Source organism: Malus domestica, chromosome 08 (genome assembly GCF_042453785.1).
Source record: "Malus domestica chromosome 08, GDT2T_hap1".
Lineage (NCBI taxonomy): Eukaryota > Viridiplantae > Streptophyta > Magnoliopsida > Rosales > Rosaceae > Malus > Malus domestica.
In genome coordinates this window covers 29,111,691-29,135,562 of record NC_091668.1, presented here as the reverse complement: position 1 = coordinate 29,135,562, position 23,872 = coordinate 29,111,691, and the positions used below count along the sequence as shown (strand labels likewise).

The 23,872-nt window shown below is 38.7% G+C and overlaps 4 protein-coding genes across 4 annotated transcripts; 2 read left to right on the top strand and 2 right to left on the bottom strand.

The window, feature by feature from the left end:
• Window positions 1–91: 91 nt before the first annotated feature.
• LOC103441896 (uncharacterized) lies at window positions 92–918 on the bottom strand. The gene has a single exon (XM_008380613.4). The coding sequence runs from the start codon at window positions 707–709 to the stop codon at window positions 266–268; it is 444 nt and encodes a 147-aa protein (XP_008378835.3). The 5' UTR covers window positions 710–918; the 3' UTR covers window positions 92–265.
• A 1,594-nt stretch (window positions 919–2,512) lies between these two features.
• Window positions 2,513–11,026, top strand: LOC103441892 (transmembrane emp24 domain-containing protein p24delta3-like). The gene is made up of 4 exons (XM_008380610.4): window positions 2,513–2,958; window positions 4,157–4,369; window positions 10,534–10,610; window positions 10,708–11,026. Exons 1-4 carry the CDS (start codon window positions 2,746–2,748, stop codon window positions 10,850–10,852), a joined length of 648 nt encoding a protein of 215 aa, XP_008378832.3. The 5' UTR covers window positions 2,513–2,745; the 3' UTR covers window positions 10,853–11,026.
• A 1,012-nt stretch (window positions 11,027–12,038) lies between these two features.
• LOC103441891 (transmembrane emp24 domain-containing protein p24delta3-like) lies at window positions 12,039–14,754 on the top strand. The gene is made up of 4 exons (XM_029107340.2): window positions 12,039–12,392; window positions 13,141–13,353; window positions 14,230–14,306; window positions 14,397–14,754. The coding sequence occupies exons 1-4, from the start codon at window positions 12,186–12,188 to the stop codon at window positions 14,539–14,541; spliced, it is 642 nt and encodes a 213-aa protein (XP_028963173.2). The 5' UTR covers window positions 12,039–12,185; the 3' UTR covers window positions 14,542–14,754.
• A 1,009-nt stretch (window positions 14,755–15,763) lies between these two features.
• Window positions 15,764–18,363, bottom strand: LOC103441890 (F-box protein At1g10780). Its single transcript, XM_008380607.4, has 4 exons — window positions 18,160–18,363; window positions 16,646–17,388; window positions 16,232–16,512; window positions 15,764–16,139 (listed from the first exon to the last, which is right to left on the bottom strand). Exons 2-4 carry the CDS (start codon window positions 17,385–17,387, stop codon window positions 15,903–15,905), a joined length of 1,260 nt encoding a protein of 419 aa, XP_008378829.3. The 5' UTR covers window position 17,388; window positions 18,160–18,363; the 3' UTR covers window positions 15,764–15,902.
• Window positions 18,364–23,872: the final 5,509 nt, after the last annotated feature.

Here is a 23,872-nt window from a genome sequence, read left to right as displayed (position 1 = left end):
AAAAAATTAAAATTTAAAAAAATATATATAAAAAAAAAGAGCAATTTATATGCAATGGATATGATTCATGCATCCTGAACAAAAAACAAAATTTCAGAAAGTATTGATTTATTCTCAACTGTATTTTGTAGAAGATTATTATCCTTAATTCCAAAACGCCTCATTATTTTACACTGCCATGGCCCAAATCCCAGTTTTAATACATGAAGATTAAGCAAATACAAAGGCAGTACTTATACTTTGAATCCAATTAATACATGATTAATTAAGAAGGGTGAACCTTCTTACCAGAAATGCCCTTCCAAGCCGATTTCATTGAAGCAGTAGCAGAGTTGAGTGCAGCCTCAATATACCTCTTGGCAGCAACAGTTGCTGCATTTTCCACCACCATCCCCATCCTCCTAGCCCCTTCCGCCGTCGCCTCCAGTTTGTCCAATTCCGCTTTCGACATGCGTTCCATCTCCTCCTCGAAGCGTCTGAACTCGTCCATGGCGCTCTCCATCACCGAGTCCATGTACTCCTCCGCTTCCTGCATGGCACGCTCAGCTTCTTCCAGCTCTTGTTGCTGTTCGAGCTCGACTGCGGCCCACGAGTTGTAAGCTTCGAGCTCGAACAGCTTCATGAGGTCCTCGATCATCGAGGGGTCGAAGGTTTTGTCTTGCAAGGCTTGGTTGGAGAGGAAGCTGAATTGGGCAATGAGATCTTCCATGTTGTTGCTGCTGTTGTTGGTAACTTGGTGTTGTGGGAGGAACGGAAGAATATTATGGTAGATTTAGCTTTAAGATTAGTCCATGGTGGGTAAGATAATGGAGGGAGGCTACTTTAGCCACTTAAAATGTTTTTATATAAAAGTAGATGGGGTCTATAGGAACCTTCAACTTTATGTCAACTCATGGAGTCATGGGTGAGGTCAAGTGCATGATGAGACGGAAAAGGATACCTTCAGATTCCTTTCTCTTAATCTTGGGATCTACTAATCTGAATCATTGAAATTTGATTCAACGGTTACAAACAATTATTCATTTTAAAAAATATAATAACTTTAACTATTTGATCAAATTTTATAGCTCAGATTGATGGATCCCTAGGATTAAGAGGAAATGATCCGAAGAGGATCTCTTTCCTGATGAGACAAGCATGGCCAAAATATTCTAAGTGCATTTGTTACACATTTAGAACTGAATTAATCTTAGAGGCTAGATTGAATTGACTTGGCTTGAACTAAACAAGATAAAAATAGTGAAGTGTTTCATACAATGCCGAACTAGGTGTCGGGCTAAAATGTTTTAAACCCAATATTTTTGTTTTTTTCCATTTTGCAATGGAACTAAACTTCGAAATTTGCACTAACCTATAAAAAATTGCCAAGAGGGAGATTTTGGAGACGTTGAGCTTCAGGCGCTCTGGAGTAGGATTCTCTCCCCTCCTAATCTCCCTCCCCTTCTCTTCCCTCCTATTTAAATGATTATAGTTAAGTCACGTCAATATTTTATGTTAATTTTTTAATAACCAAAATAAGACAAAAAACAATTTGTGAGAAGAGGGGATAAAAGTAGGAGGAGAAAAAATCCTACTCCTTGTGGATGAACTTGAACACGTCGAAGGGGATGATTGGGCATCAATCAGATCAGATCGAGGTGAATCAAGTCTCAATTGAGCAGAAATAGAAGAAAGTGAGGAGAAAGAGGAGGTGGAGGGGAAAGGGGAATTGGCGAGGGGGAAACAACATCATTTTGGGTTCTCGGGGTGTCTCGCTAAGACCTTCTTGCGAGGGAATTAGCCTGCGTAAGCTCCCTTTAATCCCATTAAACTTAATTTCTACTCAAAACAAACACGGGTCTACACTAATAAATAGTCCAGTCCAACATAGTGAAAATTAGTGAGGTCAAACAAGCGTACTTTTAAATAATAGGGATGTGATTTTACACACTCTTTTTAGCTTTTTACGTATTCTTTTTTGTTTTTGGTTATTGATATGGATTAATCAAACGAAAGCAATGGTTGGAATTAAACAAGAGTCCATGATAAACTAAACGAGGGTGTATGTTTATGCTTTCCCTAAAGGATGCTGATGGGCTCTTCCAGGCATTCATACTCGTCTGGCTGCATATCACAATTTGACATTTTCTTTTTGAGCAAACACAATTTGACATAAATATAAAATAAACGCATGTTTAAATTGTGATTTGTATGTCTCACTGAAAATTCTCCTTCCAAATTCGTTGAGCAATGAATTTTCAATCGGATATAATGATCTAAAGCATCTTCATTTTTTTCAACAGAAATCAAATACGTTCTTTTCATTGTCATCCATGTAAGTTGAATCTAATACCTCTCGATTGTAAATACAAAAGAATATCACTAGACGGTAATTAACAGGGCAATATCAATCAATAATTAAGCTTGAAGAAGAGAATGAAAACAAAGAAGATGGGCCTCCAGTTCGTAAAAGCCAGTCTCCCACGCCCAAAAAACAGCCTTGGGCCCAAACCAAGACAAGTCACATAACTCAGGCCCAGTCGTCGCCATCAGATCTGAGAATTCACAAAACACAGTTCCTTCCTTCCTGCGTGAAAAAGTCGACGCAGAGGAAAAACCATCTTCCGTTGCTGGGTATCGGTATCTCCTCCGATTCGGAAACCAAGGAAGCACACAACGTCGTCGTTTGGGGGAGAACAGAGAGAAGAGAGAGAAACGGAGAGGAGAGAGAGAAACGGAGAGGAGAGAGAGAGCAGAGGAGTTGCGATGGCGACGAGGAGGAGTTGGAGTGGGAGTTCGGTCGCTGCTGCCATCTTGTTGATCCTGTGCTTGGCACGGACTGGTCAAGCCATCTGGGTGACGTTACCTGCCTCCGGCACGAAATGCGTCTCGGATGAAATCCAGAACAACGTCGTCGTTTTGGCCGATTACGTCGTCATTCCCGATGATCATTCCCAAACCCCCACCATCTCCGCCAAGGTCTGCTCCAATTCCCCTCCTTTTTTCCCCTTCCTTCAATTCGTAATCGATTTTAATTTTTTTGATTTTTTATTGCAATTAGGCAGATACATAGATTAGCAGAAAACCCAGTAGTTAGTTTATCGGATTTTCTGCCGTTTGGATAGATTTTAAGAAGAAGAGAGGATCTTAAATGTAAAGTTTGGATCTTTGTATCCTGCTTGGATGTCTTTTTTGCTAAAATTTGTTGATCTCTATTTTTCCATGTATGACTTAACTCCTCTTAATTAAGAGCATATTAAACGAAACTCCTGCTGTAAATTGCAAAAGGAGAAACAAATTATAAGTTTTTTATACAAAAATAAATAAATAAATAAAAATAATTACTTTGATGGGTTCTCATTTGACTTGTATATTATGGGCTCATTCGGTGCCTAGGATTGGATTACTCGTAAAATTCATGCTATCTGGAAGTTTAAGGTGAATGGGAGGGGATTAGAAGGGATTAGACATGAAGGAAACTTAACCTGTCGAATCCTACCATTTTGTGGGATTGGAAAGGAGTTTCCTTGATGAGTAATGTATCTTCTTCCTTCAAGTTACACGATTACTTCGATCCTTCCTTTAGTATTCGACGGGATCTTGGGTTCTACTTTGATGTTTTGTTGCTTGTCAAACCTATTTTTAATGTGGTCAGACTCAGCCCTTTATCAAGGAGTTTCTAGGCTCTAGAACAAAATGGGGTTTCTTTCACTCTCAAGGCCGTTGATTTGATCTGCATGTTGGGCTGCAGAGTCACATTGACACCTTTAGCTGGGGTATAGCAATAATTACGTCTGTTAACAATCAGACAATTGGTCATCTTACTAGTTTCTAGTCGATGCAAAGGTGGTCTGTCCTTTGTATTGGGAATTTTTCGATATTATCATTATTTGATTTTCTTCTACCTCAAATACTTGGACAGGATTCAAACTTGTAACTTGATGTCTGAGGAGAATTTAAGTGAATTTATGAACGAAGTTTCTGTTTCAAGTTAATTGAGCATTATATTTTTCATTATGATAACTCCTTTGGATCTTAAAGGAAATGGTACTGGAAAATTGCAAATGGAGTTCTAATACATTGACAAGTGCTCTACCGTCTTGGATAATTATCTTTTTGTCTTAGATTTCCTTTTGCTTTCTTAGCACTTTTCATATTACTTCTTGCTCTTCTTTAGGTAACATCACCATATGGGAACAATCTTCATCAAAACGCAAACGCAACAAATGGTCAGTTTGCATTCACAACTCATGAGGCTGGAAATTACTTGGCATGTTTTTGGGTTGATGGTAACAATCCTGGAGGTGGAGGGGTAAGTGTCAACCTTGACTGGAAAACTGGAATTGCAGCTAAGGATTGGGAATCAGTAGCAAGAAAAGAGAAAATTGAGGTAAGCACTGCCATAATTTTTGTCGTTCATTTTTTCTATTGTTTTTATTAATGGTAACATTTATTTATCCCAGGGACATAGACATGAACAGAGTATCATGTTTAAAGGTTTTTAAAATTTGGTGTCTGAAATAATATTAGAAATGAATTGGTGAGTTGAAAGTTGTTGGTACATGTGACTGCATATCCGCTTTCTGCCAATTAATAATCGTGATATGGATTCATCAAGTCAAGTGCACAGCCTTCACTCTAAGTTTAGAGTCATGGAGGTCAATGTGGTGGTTGAGTTAATTATAAACGTTATACAACAACAACAAAGCCTTTTCCCACTAAGTGGGGTCGGCTATATGAATCCTAGAACGCCATTGCGCTCATTTGTGTCATGTCCTCCGTTAGATCCAAGTACTCAAGTCTTTTCTTAGGGTCTCTTCCAAAGTTTTCCTAGGTCTTCCTCTACTCCTTCGGCCCCGAACCTCTGTCCCGTAGTCACATTTTCGAACCGGAGCGTCAGTAGGCCTTCTTTGCACATGTCCAAACCACCGGAACCGATTTTCTCTCATATTTCCTTCAATTTTGGCTACTCCTACTTTACCTCGGATATCCTAATTCCCAATCTTATCATTTCTCGTGTGCCCATACATCCCACGAAGCATCCTCATCTCCGCTACACCCATTTTGTGTACGTTGATGCTTCACCGCCCAACATTCTGTGCCATACAACATCGCTGGCCTTATTGCCGTCCTATAAAATTTTCCCTTGAGCTTCAGTGGCCTACGACGGTCACACAACACGCCGGATGCACTCTTACACTTCATCCATCCAGCTTGTATTCTATGGTTGAGATCTCCATCTAATTCTCCATTCTCTTGCAAGATAGATCCTAGGTAGCGAAAACGGTCACTTTTTGTGATCTTCGCTAGATTGCTCCGGTCATTAGTGTGGATAAGTATGTAAATGGATAGAGATAGGAAAGCAAACACAAGATGTACGTGGTTCACCCAGATTGGCTACGTCCACGGAATAGAGGAGTTCTCATTAATTGTGAAGGGTTTACACAAGTACATAGGTTCAAGCTCTCCTTTAGTGAGTACAAGTGAATGATTTAGTACAAATGACATTAGGAAATATTGTGGGAGAATGATCTCGTAGCCACGAAACTTCTAAGTACCGGAGTGTGGTATCGTCTTGACTTGCCTTATCTGTCTCATAGGTAGATGTGGCATCTTCCCTGGAAGTACTCTTCCTCCATCCAGGGGTGGTATCTGTAACTGGTGGAGATGCACAAGGTAATGTATCAATTTCACTTGAAGCTTACTTGTAGTTTCATGCTTGGTCAAGCGAGATACAAACCATGTAGTAGGAGTCCCCCAAGTCGCCGAGCTGGGGGATCTGCTGAAAGAGGTGACAGACAAGGTAAGCAATCAGAGCTCCGGCTGATTGTTCACATTCTCCCTATCTTGCAGGCAGCATGAAGGATAAAGAGAAGAAAAATGAGGAGAGATGATATGGGATACTTTTGCTTTTGAAGAAGTAACTTTCCACAGGCTTATTCTTGAACTGAGCTGGAGGGTTTTCTGGTTTCCTCCAGAGTATAAGGCCGACTGAAGAATTTGAGGGTCAAAACAAGTCCATCAAATCTAGAGTACGTTCGACCTTGCTGATATGGGATACTTTTGCTTTTGATAGAGTAGTGGATGTATCGGCACGTGTGCTGTTACGCTTGTCTCCACATGCTTCCTTGTATCCTTCTCACTTGCCCTATCTGTTCCTTAGGCAGATGCGGTATCTTCCCTGGAAGCATAAGATGTTGAAGATGAGTACTCGAGAGCAATGCCAGGTAAGGGGTTCCAGGCAGTCAGTTCCTGGCTGGAAGCTTGATTCCAAGTGCTGACTGATTGCTCTCTTTCTCCTTGTCTTGCAGGTAAGAACAAGGCCAAAGGAAAAGACAGGGAAAAAGCATGATATGGGATACTCTTGCTTTTAACCCTGATGATATGAGATATTCTTGCTCTAGTATAGCTTGTTTACAGAGGTATTATCGGGGGGAAAGAAAGCTGAATATTTCGAAAGGCTTTGTTGGGAGTGCCCTCTCAGATAAGAGAAAGGGTTGAGCATTTTTGCAGGTCTGCCTGTCCGTTAGGGATGGAAGTCGACATATATAGGAGTCTCCCCAACATCAAGTAATAATGTTATTCCTTTACCCTGCTTGGTTATAGCACGGTAGTGGGAGCTGCCAGCTTCACATGTTTTAACTCTGTCAGAGCACTTTGAAAAAGTGGTTTGTGGTATCTGGAAAGCTGATGTTGCGTGTGAAGATTACAGACCTGTCGGGGGTCTGGCTCTCGAGATTCGGAGAGCGGTGTCTCTTCGATTTTTGAGAAAGTAATCATGTTGGGAGTCTGGCTCTCGAGATTCGGAGGGCCGTGCCTCTTCGATTTTGGAGCAAGCAATCTTGTTGGGAGTGTTTTCTCGAATGTGAGTAAGGTTGGGCATGTTTGCTAGTCTACCTTGCCACGAAGCACAGAGGTTGACACACAGGGACTTTCCAATTATCCAGCAGTGGTACTGTTCCTTTACCCTTTCTTCGATTTTGAGAAAGTAATCATGTTGGAAGTCTGGCTCTCGAGATTCGGAGGGCGGTGCCTCTTCGATTTTGGAGCAAGCAATCTTGTTGGGAGTGTTTTCTCGAATGTGAGTAAAGGTTGGGCATGTTTGCTAGTCTACCTTGCCACGAAGCACAAAGGTTGACACACAGGGACTTTCCAATTATCCAGCAGTGGTACTGTTCCTTTACCCTCTCTTCGATTTTTGAGAAAGTAATCATGTTGGGAGTCTGGCTCTCGAGATTCGGAGGGCGGTGCCTCTTCGATTTTGGAGCAAGCAATCTTGTTAGGAGTGTTTTCTCGAATGTGAGTAAAGGTTGGGCATGTTTGCTAGTCTACCTTGCCACGAAGCACAGAGGTTGACACACCGGGACTTTCCAATTATCCAGCAGTGGTACTGTTCATTTACCCTTGTGGGTAATAATATGGTAGCTAGACCTTCAAAATTTATGTGTCTAAACTTTGTTAGTGTTGTTTCTTTGCAATTCTTTTACCCTTCTTGGTCAGAGCGATGTAGTGGGAGCTGCAAGCTTCACGTGTCTCAACTTTGTCAGAGAACTTTGGCAAAGTTATCTGTGGTACCCATGAGCTACTGTTGCGTGTGGGAAGTGGGTGATTGAACAGTACGATTCATGTGCTTTCTACTTCGCCAGAAATCTTCGACAGAATGCCCATAATTTCCGCAAAGCTGAGTGTGCGTGTGACAGGTGCTGACAAGGCTGGAAAAGTAGGTGCCTCTTCGATTTCTGAAATCGGCCCTCGTGGTCTCTGAGCAGCCCAGCTTTTGAGAAAGCAAGCCTCTTCGATTTCTGAGATCGGCCTTTGTGGTCTTTGAGCAGCCCAGCTTTTGAGAAAGCAAACACCTCTTCGATTTCTGAGATCGACCCTCGTGGTCTCTGAGCAGCCCAGCTTTTGAGAAAGCAAACGCCTCTTCGATTTCTGAGCAGGCGCCTCTTCGATTTCTGAAGCTTCGTCGAGTGCAGATTTTTATAGGGGCTGACATTAAGTTCCAAAGCACACTTGATTATCCACCAGTAGAAGCTCCATTCTTGCACTTCTAAGATCTTGATTTGTCCGACCTCTTCTCTCTTCAACACCTTTGAAAATGTCTGGCCCCTCCGACCGTCGTTTTGACTTGAACCTTGTTGAAGAGGCAGCCCCGCCTTCTCCAGACAACATATGGCGCCCATCCTTCGTCTCCCCTACTGGTCCTCTTACCGTTGGGGATTCCGTGATGAAGAATGATATGACCGCTGCGGTAGTGGCCAGGAACCTTCTCACTCCCAAAGATAACAGACTACTTTCCAAACGGTCTGATGAGTTGTCTGTTAAGGATTCTCTGGCTCTCAGTGTTCAGTGTGCAGGTTCTGTGTCTAATATGGCCCAACGCCTATTTGCTCGAACCCGCCAAGTTGAATCATTGGCGGCTGAAGTGATGAGTCTCAAACAGGAGATTAGAGGGCTCAAGCATGAGAATAAACAGTTGCACCGGCTCGCACATGACTATGCTACAAACATGAAGAGGAAGCTTGACCAGATGAAGGAATCTGATGGTCAGGTTTTACTTGATCATCAGAGATTTGTGGGTTTGTTCCAAAGGCATTTATTGCCTTCGTCTTCTGGGGCTGTACCGCGTAATGAAGCTCCAAATGATCAATCTCTGATGCCTCCTCCTTCTAGGGTTTTGTCCAGTACTGAGGCTCCGAATGATCCCCCTCCGGTGCCTTCTCTTTCTGGGGCTCTACCGACTGCTGAGACTTCTCCTAAGCAACCTTTGTGAAGGCTCTCTCTTGTTTGTTTATTTTGACTCAAGTATATGTACATATTTGTAACTTATCGGGGATATCAATAAATAAGCTTTCCTTCATTTCAACGTATTGTGTTAAATACACCAAAGCCTTCTTCGCTAAGTTCTTTGAATTTTCTTTTGTTGAAGCTTGTATGTTGAAGCTTTGTGAGTGGAGCATATAGGTTGAGGTAGTGTTCCCTTAATTTCCCGAGTGAGGAAAACTTCTCGATTGGAGACTTGGAAAATCCAAGTCACTGAGTGGGATCGGCTATATGAATCTTAGAACGCCATTGTGTTCTGTCCTGTGTCATGTCCTCCGTTAGATCCAAGTACTCTAAGTCTTTTCTTAGGGTCTCTTCCAAAGTTTTCCTAGGTCTTCCTCTGCCCCTTCGGCCCTGAACCTCTGTCCCATAGTCGCATCTTCTAATCGGAGCGTCAGTAGGCCTTCTTTGCACATGTCCAAACCACCGTAACCGATTTTCTCTCATCTTTCCTTCAATTTCGGCTACTCCTACTTTACCCCGGATATCCTCATTCCTAATCTTATCCTTTCTCGTGTGCCCACACATCCAACGAAGCATAGTCACCTAGTTTTGATGAGGTGGCATGACTTTTTTTCTTTTTTGAAAAATCCTATTTATTGATCATGTTCACAGTTCAGAAAACCGTTTCGTTAATATTAGAAGTTTTGTACTGTGATAATGTAGTAGTATATATCACTTATGAGTCTATGACCATTGGGATATTAGCTATGTGATATTTGAACTTGATAGGTTGAAGGTAGGAAGAAAGGAGTAAACTTTAGTATTATACACGCAAACTTTCATGTGCAACCTGATGCACATTCATGTGTTTTAGGGTATTTGATGCAGTAGGTACAGCTTGATTAGACAAGCAATACCCTCTTCGGAATCCCAACACTAAGCTCGTTGGCCCAAATTTAAAAATAAGTCTTTTTTGGTCTAAGGAGAAATGCCCATGGTAGTTCAAGAATCAGAATATAAAATATGATAATTAATAAATAATTCAACTTTAATTAAGAGTCTTTAACAGATCAATTGTTGTTAAGAAGTCTTTGAAGTTTCATGGGTCTCCTGTGATTAATGAGTACAACAACAAAGCCTTATCCCACTACGTGAGGCCGGCTGTATGAATCCTAGAACTCAACTGCACTCAATTTTGTGCCAAATCTTCCGTTAGCACCAAGCACTCCATGTCTTTTCTTAAAGTTTTTTTCCAAGTCTTCCTCTACCCCTTTTTGCACTGAGCCTCTGTGTCATAATCACATTTTCTAACCGGAGCCTATATTTAATGAGTCCTTAGGATTAAAAAGATTGGAATATATGAAAATTGTGTATTGTTCAAGGCTTGGTGCCTTGTTATGTCTTTTACCCTCTGCATTCTCCAAGACCATTAGCTGCGTGTTGATGCATCATACAGTTATTATTGTACTTACAGTGATTCACCAAATGATCTAGTTCTGTCTGTAGATCTTTTTTACTTTTTATTCTGCCCTCTCTACTATACGTACTTTATGTTGTATATATGTTGGACCTAAGATTATAACCTTGCCATGGCATATAAGCTGGTACAATCCTCGTCGGTTCTAACATTGACTCCTCAAGGTTAGATACGTCTTATTTGTTAGACTTTCTTGAACATGCAACAGTATGTGAAATTTCATTAACACGACTAAACTAAAACATACTCTCAAGTGTTTCGGATATTGAATAGCCACCACAAATATTGACTGACATTTCCCTCATATGTAGGGTCTTGAGCTTGAGCTGCGGAAACTCGAAGGAGCAGTTGACGCCATCCATGAGAATCTACTTTACCTCAAGGGCAGGTACGGTTTACATACCTAATAGGAATGCATTCAACGTTTCCTGTACTGTCTTTCTGCTGTAATTTATTCGTTGTTTCTGTTTTCGATGGATGCTCAGAGAATCAGAGATGAGGGACGTGAGTGAAAGAACAAATGCCCGGGTGGCGTGGTTTAGCATGATATCGTTGGCTGTCTGCATTATTGTTTCGACTCTTCAGTTATGGCACTTGAAGCATTTTTTCCAAAAGAAGAAGCTTATTTAAGTGATGTTACTCCAGTTTTTCAGTTTTGTAGATGAAAAAAGATATCGAGAAAGAAAAATTTCAATGTCATGTAATGTAAACTACGACTTCACATACTCTCGGTTTTCTTGCTTTCCTTTCCGAAAGAGAACTGTGAAATGCAACACAACAGTAATAGATTTTAGATGTGAACCACGGCTATCTCGAACAACTTATTTGGTCGTAAATGCATATTATGTTTGTCGTCGGGTTTGAGAATTTGAAAGGGAGCTGTTAACGGCACTCCAAAGAAGTGATTAAATCTCACCCAAAACAACCAGCCAACATAGTCAAGAGTCCATGAATACCACAGTAGCAAAGAGTATTGTGTGTTGTTGGTACATAATATTTCTAACCCTAATCTAAGAGTGACAGTTAAAAAGTTGGATATTTATAGAGATTTGGATCTTAGTTGACAATTTATTTCATGATGCATACAACTGAGTGCTCTAGAAAATTATTGGTTGGATTTTACATATAGTCATCTAATCTATCTTTGCAACGGTTCAATCGTGCATACAGAGTTCTAATGGATATTTTGTAACAATTAAATTTTACGTACAACTCGTATCACTGAGTGGGATATAGTATTGACATAGCATTGTACCGCCCATACAAAACGAGATCCTCTCTAGATCTTTAAGTCGAAGCCAGAGATCTGAGTCATTCAAGAAAGAGAGAAAAGAACTAGACGTTTAATTAGTATGAGGCGAGCCATTAAGCTGAGTTAATAAAGGTCGTAAAATTTCTAATAAATGATCCAAATCTCTCTCTCTCTTTCTGCTAGCTCCATATAGAGATCCAAAGAGTTTTCAATTCCACCCACACAAGACATCTCAATCCTTTTGGGAAAAAGATCCTCTTCAGATCTCTTTTACCAAAGTTATCAAATCAAATGATCTATGCTTCTAAAATTTGATCAAACGACTAAAATTATTATAACTTTTAAAGGGAACCTCTGTTTTTAGCCATTAAATTAAATTTCAAAAATCTGGATCACTTGACTTGATGACTTTAGTAGAAGAGATCTAGAGAGGATCTCTTTCCTCCTTTTGTACCATGGTTGCAACTACACAATTTTCTCTAGCCACATTAGTCTTAGGCCGACCAATAAGTATTTAACACGTGTTTAAAAATTTGTTGGCGTCAATAAACGATTGCCAAGTAGTTGTTTATTTGTCATTTGGTGGGCCCAAAACATTTAAGAGCGGGAGGGCTGGCAGTACAAGTTGTTCCTCCGTTTTGAAAAACAAGCAAACACAATATCAATGCACATTGATTTCTCGGGGATCAAATCAAAGGAGTTACGACGGCGATGACGACGAGAACGACTGCGACGGCGGCCGCGACCATCTTGTTGATCGTGTGCTCGGTGGTTCTGACGGGTGAAGCCATTTGGATGAACTTACCCTTCTCCGATACCAAGTGCGTCTCTGAAGAAATCCAGAACAACGTCGTCGTTTTGGGCGATTACGTCGTCATCTCCGACGATCGCAGCCACTCCCCCACCATCTCCGTCAAGGTCTGCTCCAATTCCAATTCTCCCATTTTCCTTTGAAATATTCTTACTGAAAAATTTATACGACTGAGATATCTTTTTGATGTGTAACTGAAGAAAAAAAATGTCATTTCTTTTGTTATGCTTGGAAGGAAGAAAATTCTAATCTTTATGCGATGCGATGATGAATTAGTTGGTGTCACATTTGTCGATTCGATTTGATGCTCTTGTTTGTGAAAAAAAAATTGGAAGCAACTGGTGCCTCAGATTGTGTATGTACATATTTTGCATTAGTTTTGATGTTTGGTTCGACGGTATCTGTCAGCATTGTCTGCTGAAACGTAAACGAATTCCGGTGCATCAAGCTGCCAACGCTTACTGGACCGGTATATTAATGATGGTGAACAACTATGGACTCGTTTGGAAGACTTTTAGAGAAATTGTTTTTGGACTCCAAAAGCACTTGAAATGCTTTCCTTAGGAAGCACCATTTTTTAGAACATTGGATAATTTATATGGTTATAATGACATGATGTTTGTTGAGAGAGACTTTGCGGGAAAATTTTGGTTCGTCAAGTGAATCGAGCAGTAGATTTTTCACTTGTTTATAAGTCCTCTAAAATGAAAAGGGGAAAGTAGTGACCTGGAAATGAAGTTTTTGATGGAAAGCGATTGCATTGATGAGTTCTCTGTCATTTGACTTGCATCATTATATTTTCATCTTAGATCCGGTGTAAATTTTGTGTAACTTTTAGTCCTTGTCCTTCATTAGATTACATCGCCGTATGGGAACAATCTTCATCACGGGGAGAATGAAACAAATGGCCAGTTTGCCTTCACAACACAAGAGTCTGGAACCTACCAGGCTTGTTTTTCGGTTGATGGTGATGAACGTGAAGGTAGTTCAGTAAGTGTCAGCCTTGACTGGAAAATTGGAATTGCAGCTCAGGATTGGGATTCAGTAGCAAGAAAAGAGAAGATTGAGGTGAGCGCTCGGAGAACACTTTTTCTTATAATAATACAAATGCAAATATCACCCACTTTTTATGCACATATTATTTTGCATTCACATAAGCGGATGCTAAGATATTGGCAACCAATGGTGGACGTTAAGATTGAACACAGTACTGTCTTGAAATTTTTTTCAACACTTTAGGTTTCCGATGGCCAAATGAAATGGATTTCTAAACTGAAGCTGTAAATTCATTTAACGGAAAACTTGCATTTAGACCACTACAAAAAATTTTGTATTGATTATTGGCTTATCAAGTGCAACTCTTCATTTTAAATTCAGACTAGCATACATCAATGTTGTGCTGGAGTTAACTGTACTTCCACACTTTTATAGAACTCTTTAAAATGTGCTCAATAACCCATCATCATGCCTGCCAAGTTTTGATGCGTGAGAGTGCTGCATTCTTGTCGTTTTTTTATTTTGTTCCTATAACCTTTAATTAACTGTTTAAAGATAGAACTGGTAAGATTGAGAAAATACCTGTTTTGCTGATTCGGATCTTAGAAATCACTTATTAATATTCGAACCTTTGTATAATAACAATGCTGTAAAATTCAGTTTTGATGACATAGGGACGAAAGTTTCCATTTGATACGTGAACAATGTTAGGAACTAGAAAGGATTGAATTTCACATTATATGCAGAATTTCAATTGCAAGCTGACGCACGCACATATTTCGGGGTAATAGTGTATATGGACTCCATACATACTTGGTGTTTAGCAGAGTTGTTATTCTTGTGTCATCGTCACTTAAGTTTCCGCAAACCCTAACTCTTAATGTCTTTCTATTTTCCTTGCATCATTATCTTTATTCGTGATTATTCTGAGTATCCGCCCACAGATAGGGTGTTGAGCTTGAATTACGGAAACTTGAACAAGTAGTGGAGGCCGTCCATGTGCATCTACTCTATCTCAAGAACAGGTAATCCTTATCTTCCTAATTTGAATGAATTGAGAATTCCAGTCGGTATCTGTGGTAATTTATTCCTTGTTTTATTTTGGTTATACATAGAGAAGTGGATATGAGGAATTTGAGCGAACGAACTAACTCAAGGGTGGCGTGGTTTAGCATGATATCGCTGGGCCTCTGCATCGGAGTTTCAAGTATGCAGCTATGGCACTTGAAGAGATTTTTCCAAAAGAAGAAGCTTATTTGAATTACGCTACTCGGATTATCTGTGTAGACACAAGAAAGTAAAATAGAAAATGCAAATTTTACCAATATTTACTTTGGTTTAGTTTACTTGGTAATTGAGAATTTGATAGGCATTCGCTACATGGTTTTGTTAAGGGTTCAGAAATGCATCGTGTTGGCCAAGAAATCAAGCATGCTTTCTCAAACTACTTAATGAATCTTAATTGTGATAGAACGGAATATGGTTGTATATAAGCTTTTTCGCTATGAGAAGAAGCACTGAAGATTTGGGGGCTTTCGTGTGGTTGCTTGCACAAATCTGTTTCATGTCATCTCGAGCTTTTATGTCATTACGAGTGAATAGAAATTCGAATTTAGAACCTCTTTCATTGGAATCAGGTTCATTTCAAGGGTCTTCGGCCATCTAAATGAAGTGAAGATGAACCTGGGGGAAGATTCATAATTTGCCTTCCAACTTTAGTCGCAACAAGATAAGATGAAACGACATGGTATAAAAGCGCCATAGATATTGTGTAAGCCAATCAACTCGCTCTTAGTCTAGCAGCGCTACCTTCTCTTCCAACGGAGAAGTGGTCGCAAGTGCAAACCTCCCATTAGGAGAGTTTGCACCTTTATCTTGGATAAACAAGAGATTTCAGTTGCATTCAGTTGCAAAACTGAAAGACTGCTAACTTTCAGATTTCAGTTGCAAAACTCGATCGTAGATCCGATTCCAACTGCAACAAGGCAGTTTTCATGCTTCTGCCAAAAACATAGATGCCTTAGTTGCATTCAACTTCCCAACAAAGAGGAAGTACAAGAGTTCCTGAATCCATTTAGTTCTGCATTTTGGCTAGGGAAAAGTACAAGAGTTCCTGAATCCGTTTAGTTGCATTCAACTTCCCAACGAAGAATTATTAGAGCTTGTTTGAATGTACTTTTAAAACGACTGAAAGTGCTTTTGGTGAAAATATTTTTAAAACCAATCCTTATTAAAAATGCAAGTAAATCCCAGAAAAGCACTTTCCTAGAAGAAGCACATAACTGGTGTTTCTTGCAGAAAGCACTTAAAGTGCTTTTGGAATCCAAAAATATTTTCTCTAAAAGCGCTTTCAACCATTTTAAAAGCACATCCAAACAAACCCTTAATTTACGTCCATAACTTACAAGAAAAATACAGCAAACACATACTATGGCATATAGAACTAAAGACAGCAAAACCATACGCAAAGTTGACAAATTAGTTTAATCCAAATTTTGAATCGATTCAATAAATGACGATCGTAGTTCAATGAAATTAGCAGTCATGCTGTGTTTAATCAGAGAGTTAAAGCAATGGTATGAATTAAGAAGGAAAAATGAGTAAGTTCCCTAAGGAAGCTTTTATTCTATTCTAACGATCTTTCGGTTCATGTATCTAAACCTGCAAATCTCGTCGAAGAAATCATCTGCACTGCTGTGACTGCTCTTCATCTGAAGAATCTTTATCACCATTGTCTTCAGATTCTTCCCGTACTTCAACAAGGACTCAAGAGTGCTCATTTTCTGTTCAGCATTCAGCGGCGATCTCACTGTGATCATCACTTCTTCCAGGCAAGGAATTGCAAATCCCGAATCAACCTGAAAAATGAAAAGAAAAGAAATATAAACTCAATCGTACTTTAAAAGATTGACCTAAACTGAAACTAAATTACGAAATATTAACAACTTACATTTTTCAGGCTGTTCTTTTGACAGAGGGCAGCAAACATAGCTCCATGGATATCAAACTTTTGCAGCCTGGGATGGTTATTGAAGAAATCAACGAAGTCAACCTCTGGAAAGGGTTGAAGGGTCTCGAAATCCCCTGTGAATTCCACCTTCATATAAAGGTGCTTTACTTCACTTGCCCATTGAAGCATTTTTCTTATTGCGTCCCAACACCACTGGACTCCCCTAATGGATAAGAACTCTAGAGCAACAAGTTTCTCGAAATCAACCATGTAGACTCTCCCTAAACACACACCAGAAAACACAAGGATAATTCATCTTATAATTCACACAAGTGGGGAACAAGAAATTAAAATGCACTCGATATATGCTACATTTTTCAAGTCACCAAAGGTAAGAGTGTAACAAATCATTACCTGCATTATTGGCAATTGAAAGTTTGCTCAAATGCTTTGCATCACGAACCCGAATCCAGCTACAGCCTTGCACTTCAAGGACTTTCATTTTTGGGCAAACGATGGAAAGTGAGCAGTTGCCCGAGCCATAGAAGTCCAGCTTACACTGCTCCAAATGTGGCAACTCAATCGAAACCAATCTCACTCCTTCACAACCAAGTAACACCAAATTGGTGAGATTAGGACTGGCCTGAAGTACAGTTGACAACGCAGGATCCTCCAGTTTTGCTCCAACAATTTCAAGGTTCTTCAGTTTCTGGAAGACATCCCACTTTGGTGAACGGGCCATTAATACTCCCCAGAGTTTTAAAGACTCCAAATTTTGTGCAGCAGTTAAGTAATCCAATTTTGAAGGCCTTTCAAGACAGGCCTGATAATCAGCAAGGTTGTCCATTCGGAGCTCCAGATACTTAAGAGAGGGACCAATGATTGATAACCACGAAGCAAGGCCAGCACCAGAGAAGGGGCTATAAACAACCAGATTTTCTAACCGTTCAATCGCTGAAACCATCTTCAATACAATGTCATCAGGGCTGTCTCCGCCCTTACGGCTATCAAAGGAGCTTCTAGGGAAGTAAAGGCTCCTTATATAAGGCATTGAATCCTTCCATTTCTTGGATACACAATTACAAATTACAACGTCTTTGGCGTTATCCATATACGACAATATGTATTGAACAATAGCATCAGGCAGGGAGTCCATTCTGTGAGGACAGCAATCAAACAGTTAGCGGTCATAACGAAAATATTTACAAACTAAAAGGAAAAGATCTTAAAAACTTACAATTTTACACAATTCATAAAATTTGAGAAAGAAATTAGATTGGTTAAGTATAGCTAGTTATTATGTCGGGCAACAGCGATTCACATGAACTCAAAGCTATCTAAAGCTAGTAGATTTTGAGGTCAGTTACTTGTGCTCAACATTCAAACAGCGTTCCCTCTCTTCTGAATTCATTTGGTTTCTGAGGTAAACGTTGGAGATTTAAAATGAATTAAAAAAAGGGAAATACAACACGGGTTTATCCAAAAATCGGAAGAAAAAAAATGAAAAAGAAAAGGATATGACTTGGTAATTGCAACAAGAATCTGAAGAAGGAAACTACTGAAAGTACAGAATGTGTGAGACTCGTAGCTGAAACGAACGAAGATAACAAAACAATTTGGAAATTAACCACATTTGAAATGAGAACTACATCAATTAGGCAGATTGGATTAAGGGGGTTTGAACTAATAGAACCCAGATAAAGGGCGATAATTTAGAACAATTTGGAATGAACCCAAAAAAGGGTTCCCCCTAAATGCTTAACAAAATAAAAAAATAAAAAAAAACCATTAAAAATTAGCTTGGAAACAACCATCCATGAATCTGATATAGCAAATGTTAGAAGCAGTAGCAGTAAATCTGTGAAACAAATCAACCATCTTAATTAAACAGATAAGAGGGAGGAGGGAGGAGGAAGGAGGGAGCTTACAGATGAAAATTTGAATTGAAATTTGCAACGGATCTGAGAGCGTTTGACAATTTCCGCTCACTCTCTCTCAAAGCGTCTCTGGTGCTTCACAACAAATCCATTTATATCCATATCAGAGAGAGAGAGAGAGATAGAGAGAGAGGCTAGGCGCGCTTTTACTGTCAATGTTTGGGGGGTCATTTCAAAATTCAAAAAGTTTCTGTTGAACATTTTCCCCTTTTGTTTAAAGGTAAATTAACCAAAAATCTTCAAAAATTTAGTTTTTAACGAAAATGATGTAAGTAAATAGTATCAGGAATAACTTTTCAAAGTAAAAATGTTTAACGTTAAATGTGAACAATATCAAAAGTGTTTCATTAAGATTCCCTTTGTTTAGTGGTTTTATGTTTAAAAATTTAAACTAAAAAGATGTGTTTTTAAAGATGTGTTTTTGAATTGAAAAGAACCACTATTGAATAGATTCCTCAATAGCATACACGGATTTGATCAGTTGGTCAGAGACTTAGAGTCGTGTGTCCGTTTTTTTATATCTGAGTTTGTATCTTCGCGCTCAAATAACAGTAATTTAAAATAGAATTAAATATTTGTCAACGTACTCTTCAAATTTGTATAGAGCTGCCAATTTTCCAGAACTTTAATTTTATTCGATTACATTCTTGAACTTTTATAATTAACTAATTTCCCCCCTGAATTTTTATAATAGCCAATTTCTCCCCTAGTGTTAGATTTTAAAACTTTTCATCCTATTTTCTCCATCCAATTTCTATTCTTTTTGCCTCATGCATTTGCCATGTGTTGTCTGCATGATCAAGATGGAGAAAAAATTGGATAAACATTTTAAAATCTAGCACCAGGGAAAAATTAACTATTCTAAAAATTCCGGAGGTTAATCGACTAAATTTAAAGTTCAATAGGAAAATTGACTAATTATAAAAATTTTAAAATAACTAAAAGTTTAAAATTAAAGTTCAAGAGAAAATTGACATCTCCATATAAATCAAAGGACAAATTAACAAATATGTCAAATAAAATATCGTATTGTCAAAAAACGAATAAAAAGAGTTTTTTTTTTCTTTTCTTAATATAGAAAAACCATTACTAGTTATTAAAAAAAAGATATTTGACCAAATAAGACCACATTTGTTTCCATTAATGTTGGGTCTTTTTCCTTATCTGTTATTTTTAGTAATAACATGATATCAAAGTAAAATCTACAAAAAATTAAATTGAACCCTTCAATGCGCAGCAAAATGCAAAAGTGGCCCGCTTGTTTCAAAATTTTGAATTTTCGACCGTTCAAACATGTTACATTTTTAACTTTTGGCACCTCGTGGATGGTGCATATATACACAAAGTGAGAAAAGGATACTCTTTGGGATTCGGGAATCAATCAATTATGTCTGTTTATCGTATATTATGCAGTTAATTTTCGTTATATACTATTTATATTCAATTTTAAATTTAAACTTTAAAATAATTTTTAATTGCATGATATACGATGAACGAAAATGACTAATTGATCATTTGGATCCCAAGAGAATCCGGTAATAATCATTTTCACACAAATTGGCACGTCACGAGTAAAACTTGGTCGCTGGTCCACCACATGTTCCTTCTTCCTGCCCAAAACACTGCTTTTAAGTTGATTAGGAGATCCAATTAATTAAAATAAAAGTTGATTAGGTAGAGCACTAGACACCGATTTTTTTTATAGGCTTTTAATATTATGTGCCGACAAATCGCTGATTTACTTGCAAAGATGGTGGGGCCGTGGGGATCCCTGACTTTTTATTTTTTTAAATTAGTGTTGTAGGCCAAAATTGATAGAGAGAGGGAGAAAAGAATGAGGCTTAGAATTTTGGTGTTATATATATATATATATATATATATATATTTTTTTTTTTTTTTTTTTTTTTTGGAGACTGGTAATATTTCATAGAGAGAGATGAGGGTGGTGGTGGTGGTTGTCATAGTAGGGGTGGCGATGAGCTCATGGGCCATGGCAATGATGGTTATGGCAGCACAATGGTGGCGGCCGGAATTGGGGATCAAGATGGTCATGGTGAGGTGGTTGTGGCAATATGGTGGTGAAAGTGGTGATAATGATATCATTATATTAGGATGGGTGGTGGAATATATTATCTGAGAATTGAGAAAAATAAAATCCATCAAAATCTTAAAGGGGAGAGGTCGGACTTGCTATGTAAAAAAACTTACCATAAAAAAGTATTCAAAGTCCATCAAAATCCATGAACTTTTTTTCTTTTGAGAAAAAAGTACGATATTCATTTAGATTGATATAGAATATATACAAGATAGTAGGATAGGGTGCATATTTAATGGGTCTCGATAAAATTCTTGTTGGGGATTTCAACCTGGTTGAAAGGAAAAAAAGCGTCATGCACCCATAAAATTATATAGTTAACTATCCTCTGTTAGTAGGTCCAAATTTACATCCGGAGGTTCCTCAAACCAAATTTGTTTGTGATTAAAGTTAAGAACCCATTGCGCCAATCTATGAGCAACCTTGTTTGCCTCTCTTATCCTTCCATGCCCCATCAAAATTACATTTGATCCAACCCACTTCTGGTTTCTTCCATTTTTTCTACAACTTCTTTTGTATGTTGCTTTTCATTTGTTGCTCATGCCATTTTTTATAGGGAACATTAACGAAAAGTTCTCGGTACTGTTTACTTTAACGAAAAATCACATTTTTACACTAAAAAATCAATTATAGTACTATTTAATTTACTCTTTATTTTGTCCTTATCGTTAAAACTCAAAGTTTTCAAGTCATTTTCATTAGTTTTTCTATTTTTTATATTCTGCCAACCAAACTTGAGCATTATAATTGATATCCAGTGGGTGCCTTGTCGAGCCTTGCCACACTAACGTGTTCCGTTCCTTCTAGATATGCCATATCGTCATTAGTACGATATCGAAACTGTCTTGTGCCAAAGATGGTGCCAAATTTGCAATCCAATTCACCCATGCAATATTTCTGGCTTCGTGAACTCGAAAGCTCAACGGACTAGATAACCAAATGCTTGCCGCCATTGTGCAATCCCGCAACACATGCTCAATCGTTTCTACTCTACCACTGCACAAACTACAAGAGGCATCTTGAATGATTTTTCTCCTAACCAAGTTGTCTTTCGTGGGCATTGCATTCATATAGCTCTTCCATACATAGATTTTTATTTTTCCTGGCACACACGCTCGCAACTCGTGCACTCTCTCCTCTCCACACGAAAGTGCCAAATGATATGCACTATTCGTGGAGAACTTACCATTCTGTTCTGCATGCCAAATGAACACATCCAGCGGTTTAAGAGAACTAAGTGGGATGCTACAAATTAAGTGGACTTCCTCCTCACAAAAGAGAGCCATATCCCAAGAAGTACTTCCTTCGTCTACAAGCAAGTTGTTTACCGTAAAAGAGTTGTCGAGGCCAGGAGGAATAAGACTAGTAACCTTGAAGAAATTATGTCTCGGGAGCCAACTATCCCCCCACACATTTATATTACTGCCTTCCCCCACACACCATATCGCCCCCTTTCGTACAACCTTCTGAGCCTCTGCTACGCTCTTCCAGCAAAAAGATGCATTTGTTTTCACAAAGGCGCTCATGAAATCCGTCTTCGGGTAGTACTTGGCTCTGAACAACTGAGCCACTAGTGAATCCAGCTATTGAAGTAGTCTCCATCCTTGCTTTGCCAATAAAGTCAAATTAAAAGCATACAAATCTTGAACCCCAAACCTCCTTTCCATTTTTTGGTAATGGGTATACTCGAGAGATAAGTTTGGAATTCGACCTCTCCTTATACGTGGGTCATGGACTCCTTTTTTGTTTAGGATCCCCTTTCTACATTCAATCATTTATTGAGCCTGGTGTGGAATCACCATCATTAAACCCAAATAACGATCATGGTATGCAACTCGAGACACACCTAAACATTAATTGGCAAATAGATGCCCATTAATCTCCGTGAGATTTCCACTAAACGCTACACAACTCTTTTCATGGTTGATTGCTTGCCCCAAAGCATTTTCATAAATCTTGAGCAACACCTTGACCCTTTGACATTCTTGGAACAAAATTTGAGCGAAAATAAAACTATCATCTGCCAACAAAAAATGGTTTACACTTGGTGCATCCTTACAAATGGTGACCCCTTTTAGCTGCCCCCTTTTCTCCCTTGTCATAAACAAGGCAAACAATCCCTCGGCACAAAGCACAAACAAGTATGGGAGAGTGGATCTCCCTGTCTTATCCCTCTCTTAGGTCGGACATAACCTATTGGATCCCCTTTTAATTTGAACAAATAGGTTACAGTAGTTACACATATCATAATTTGGTGAATCCACTCTTTAGCAAAACCCATCCTTCTCATAATTTGCTCTAAAAAACTCCATTCAATTCGATCCTATGCTTTACTAATATCGAGGTTCAACACCATGGACCCATTCCATCCACTATTTTTCTTGTGCATATAATGTGCGATCTTCGATGCCACCAAGCTATTGTTTTAAAATCCTCTAAAATAAATGAATTTGTGAATTCTCCTAATTTTGTAGACTCACAAAAAGTCATAACTGAATACCACAAGATTCTTATAACCTTTTTAGAAGTCATAAAATGTCATTATTCAATATAGAGTGAATTTTTTTTTTTTACTCCTTAAAGTCTATATTGAATACACTTAGATTTGAGAGTCAAGCAAAGTCCATCAAACTACATATACAATATAGCCCATAAGTGTACGGTATGGTTTAGTACTGAGGTGATTTTGAAAAAAAACAGGTATAAAAAAAAGCTGGGAGCATTTTTGTGTTTGGTAAACTTCCAACTTCAGCTTTTTTTTCACAGTTTTTGATGAAAAAAAAGCCAAAATACAGAAGCAGCAGAAGGCAATTTTGAAAAACTAGCTTTTCAGCTTTTGCCTAAACCTCTTTTCTAAGAGGCGCTGAGCGCTTTAATGAAACTTTCATGTACCCAAAATGACCTTAAGCAATTAAAACTTCACATAGAGGTTCAGAGATTTACCCATTCGTCGATTAAAAATGAATTGGTCTTTGATTAGTTGTAATGGCACCGGTGATGCTTTGTTGGTTTATGGGCAAAAAATACAGAGCATGCATTAGCTCTAGTCCTTCGAATTTAACCTCAAACTTCACAGATAAAGTCAAGAGAGTTACCTAGAGTTGAGATTTGGCGATTGGTGTAGATTCAGTCTCGAGTTCGCTGGAAAAATGACCAATAAGGTCACTAGATTTATGGGCATGAATACAAAGAGGGCATTTAGGGTTAAATCCCAAGAATTTCATGCCAAAATTCGATATGCAAGATACAGAAGTTGTACCTGAGATTAAATGAAGGTTGAATTGAGTTTGAAGCATCCAAATTTCGTCGAGCCTCAGGTTAACTCGTCGAAGAGTTTTTCATCGAGAGGGAAGGGTTGGCTTTCTTCATTTTTGAGTACTTGATCTTCACATGCAACGCCACCATTCGAATCCATAGATCAAACTACACCTAAAACAGGGAATATTTGTATGGATTTCATTTGAAAATTGGCGTTGGTGTGGGTGATTCTCTCGGTAATTAGAGAGAGTGAGAGTATCATAGTTAGAGAAAGAGTTAGAGAGAAATGAGAGTTTCACGGGAAAAATGGAAGAATGAGAGAAGAAGAGGGAGACCAAATAAAAGGAGTGG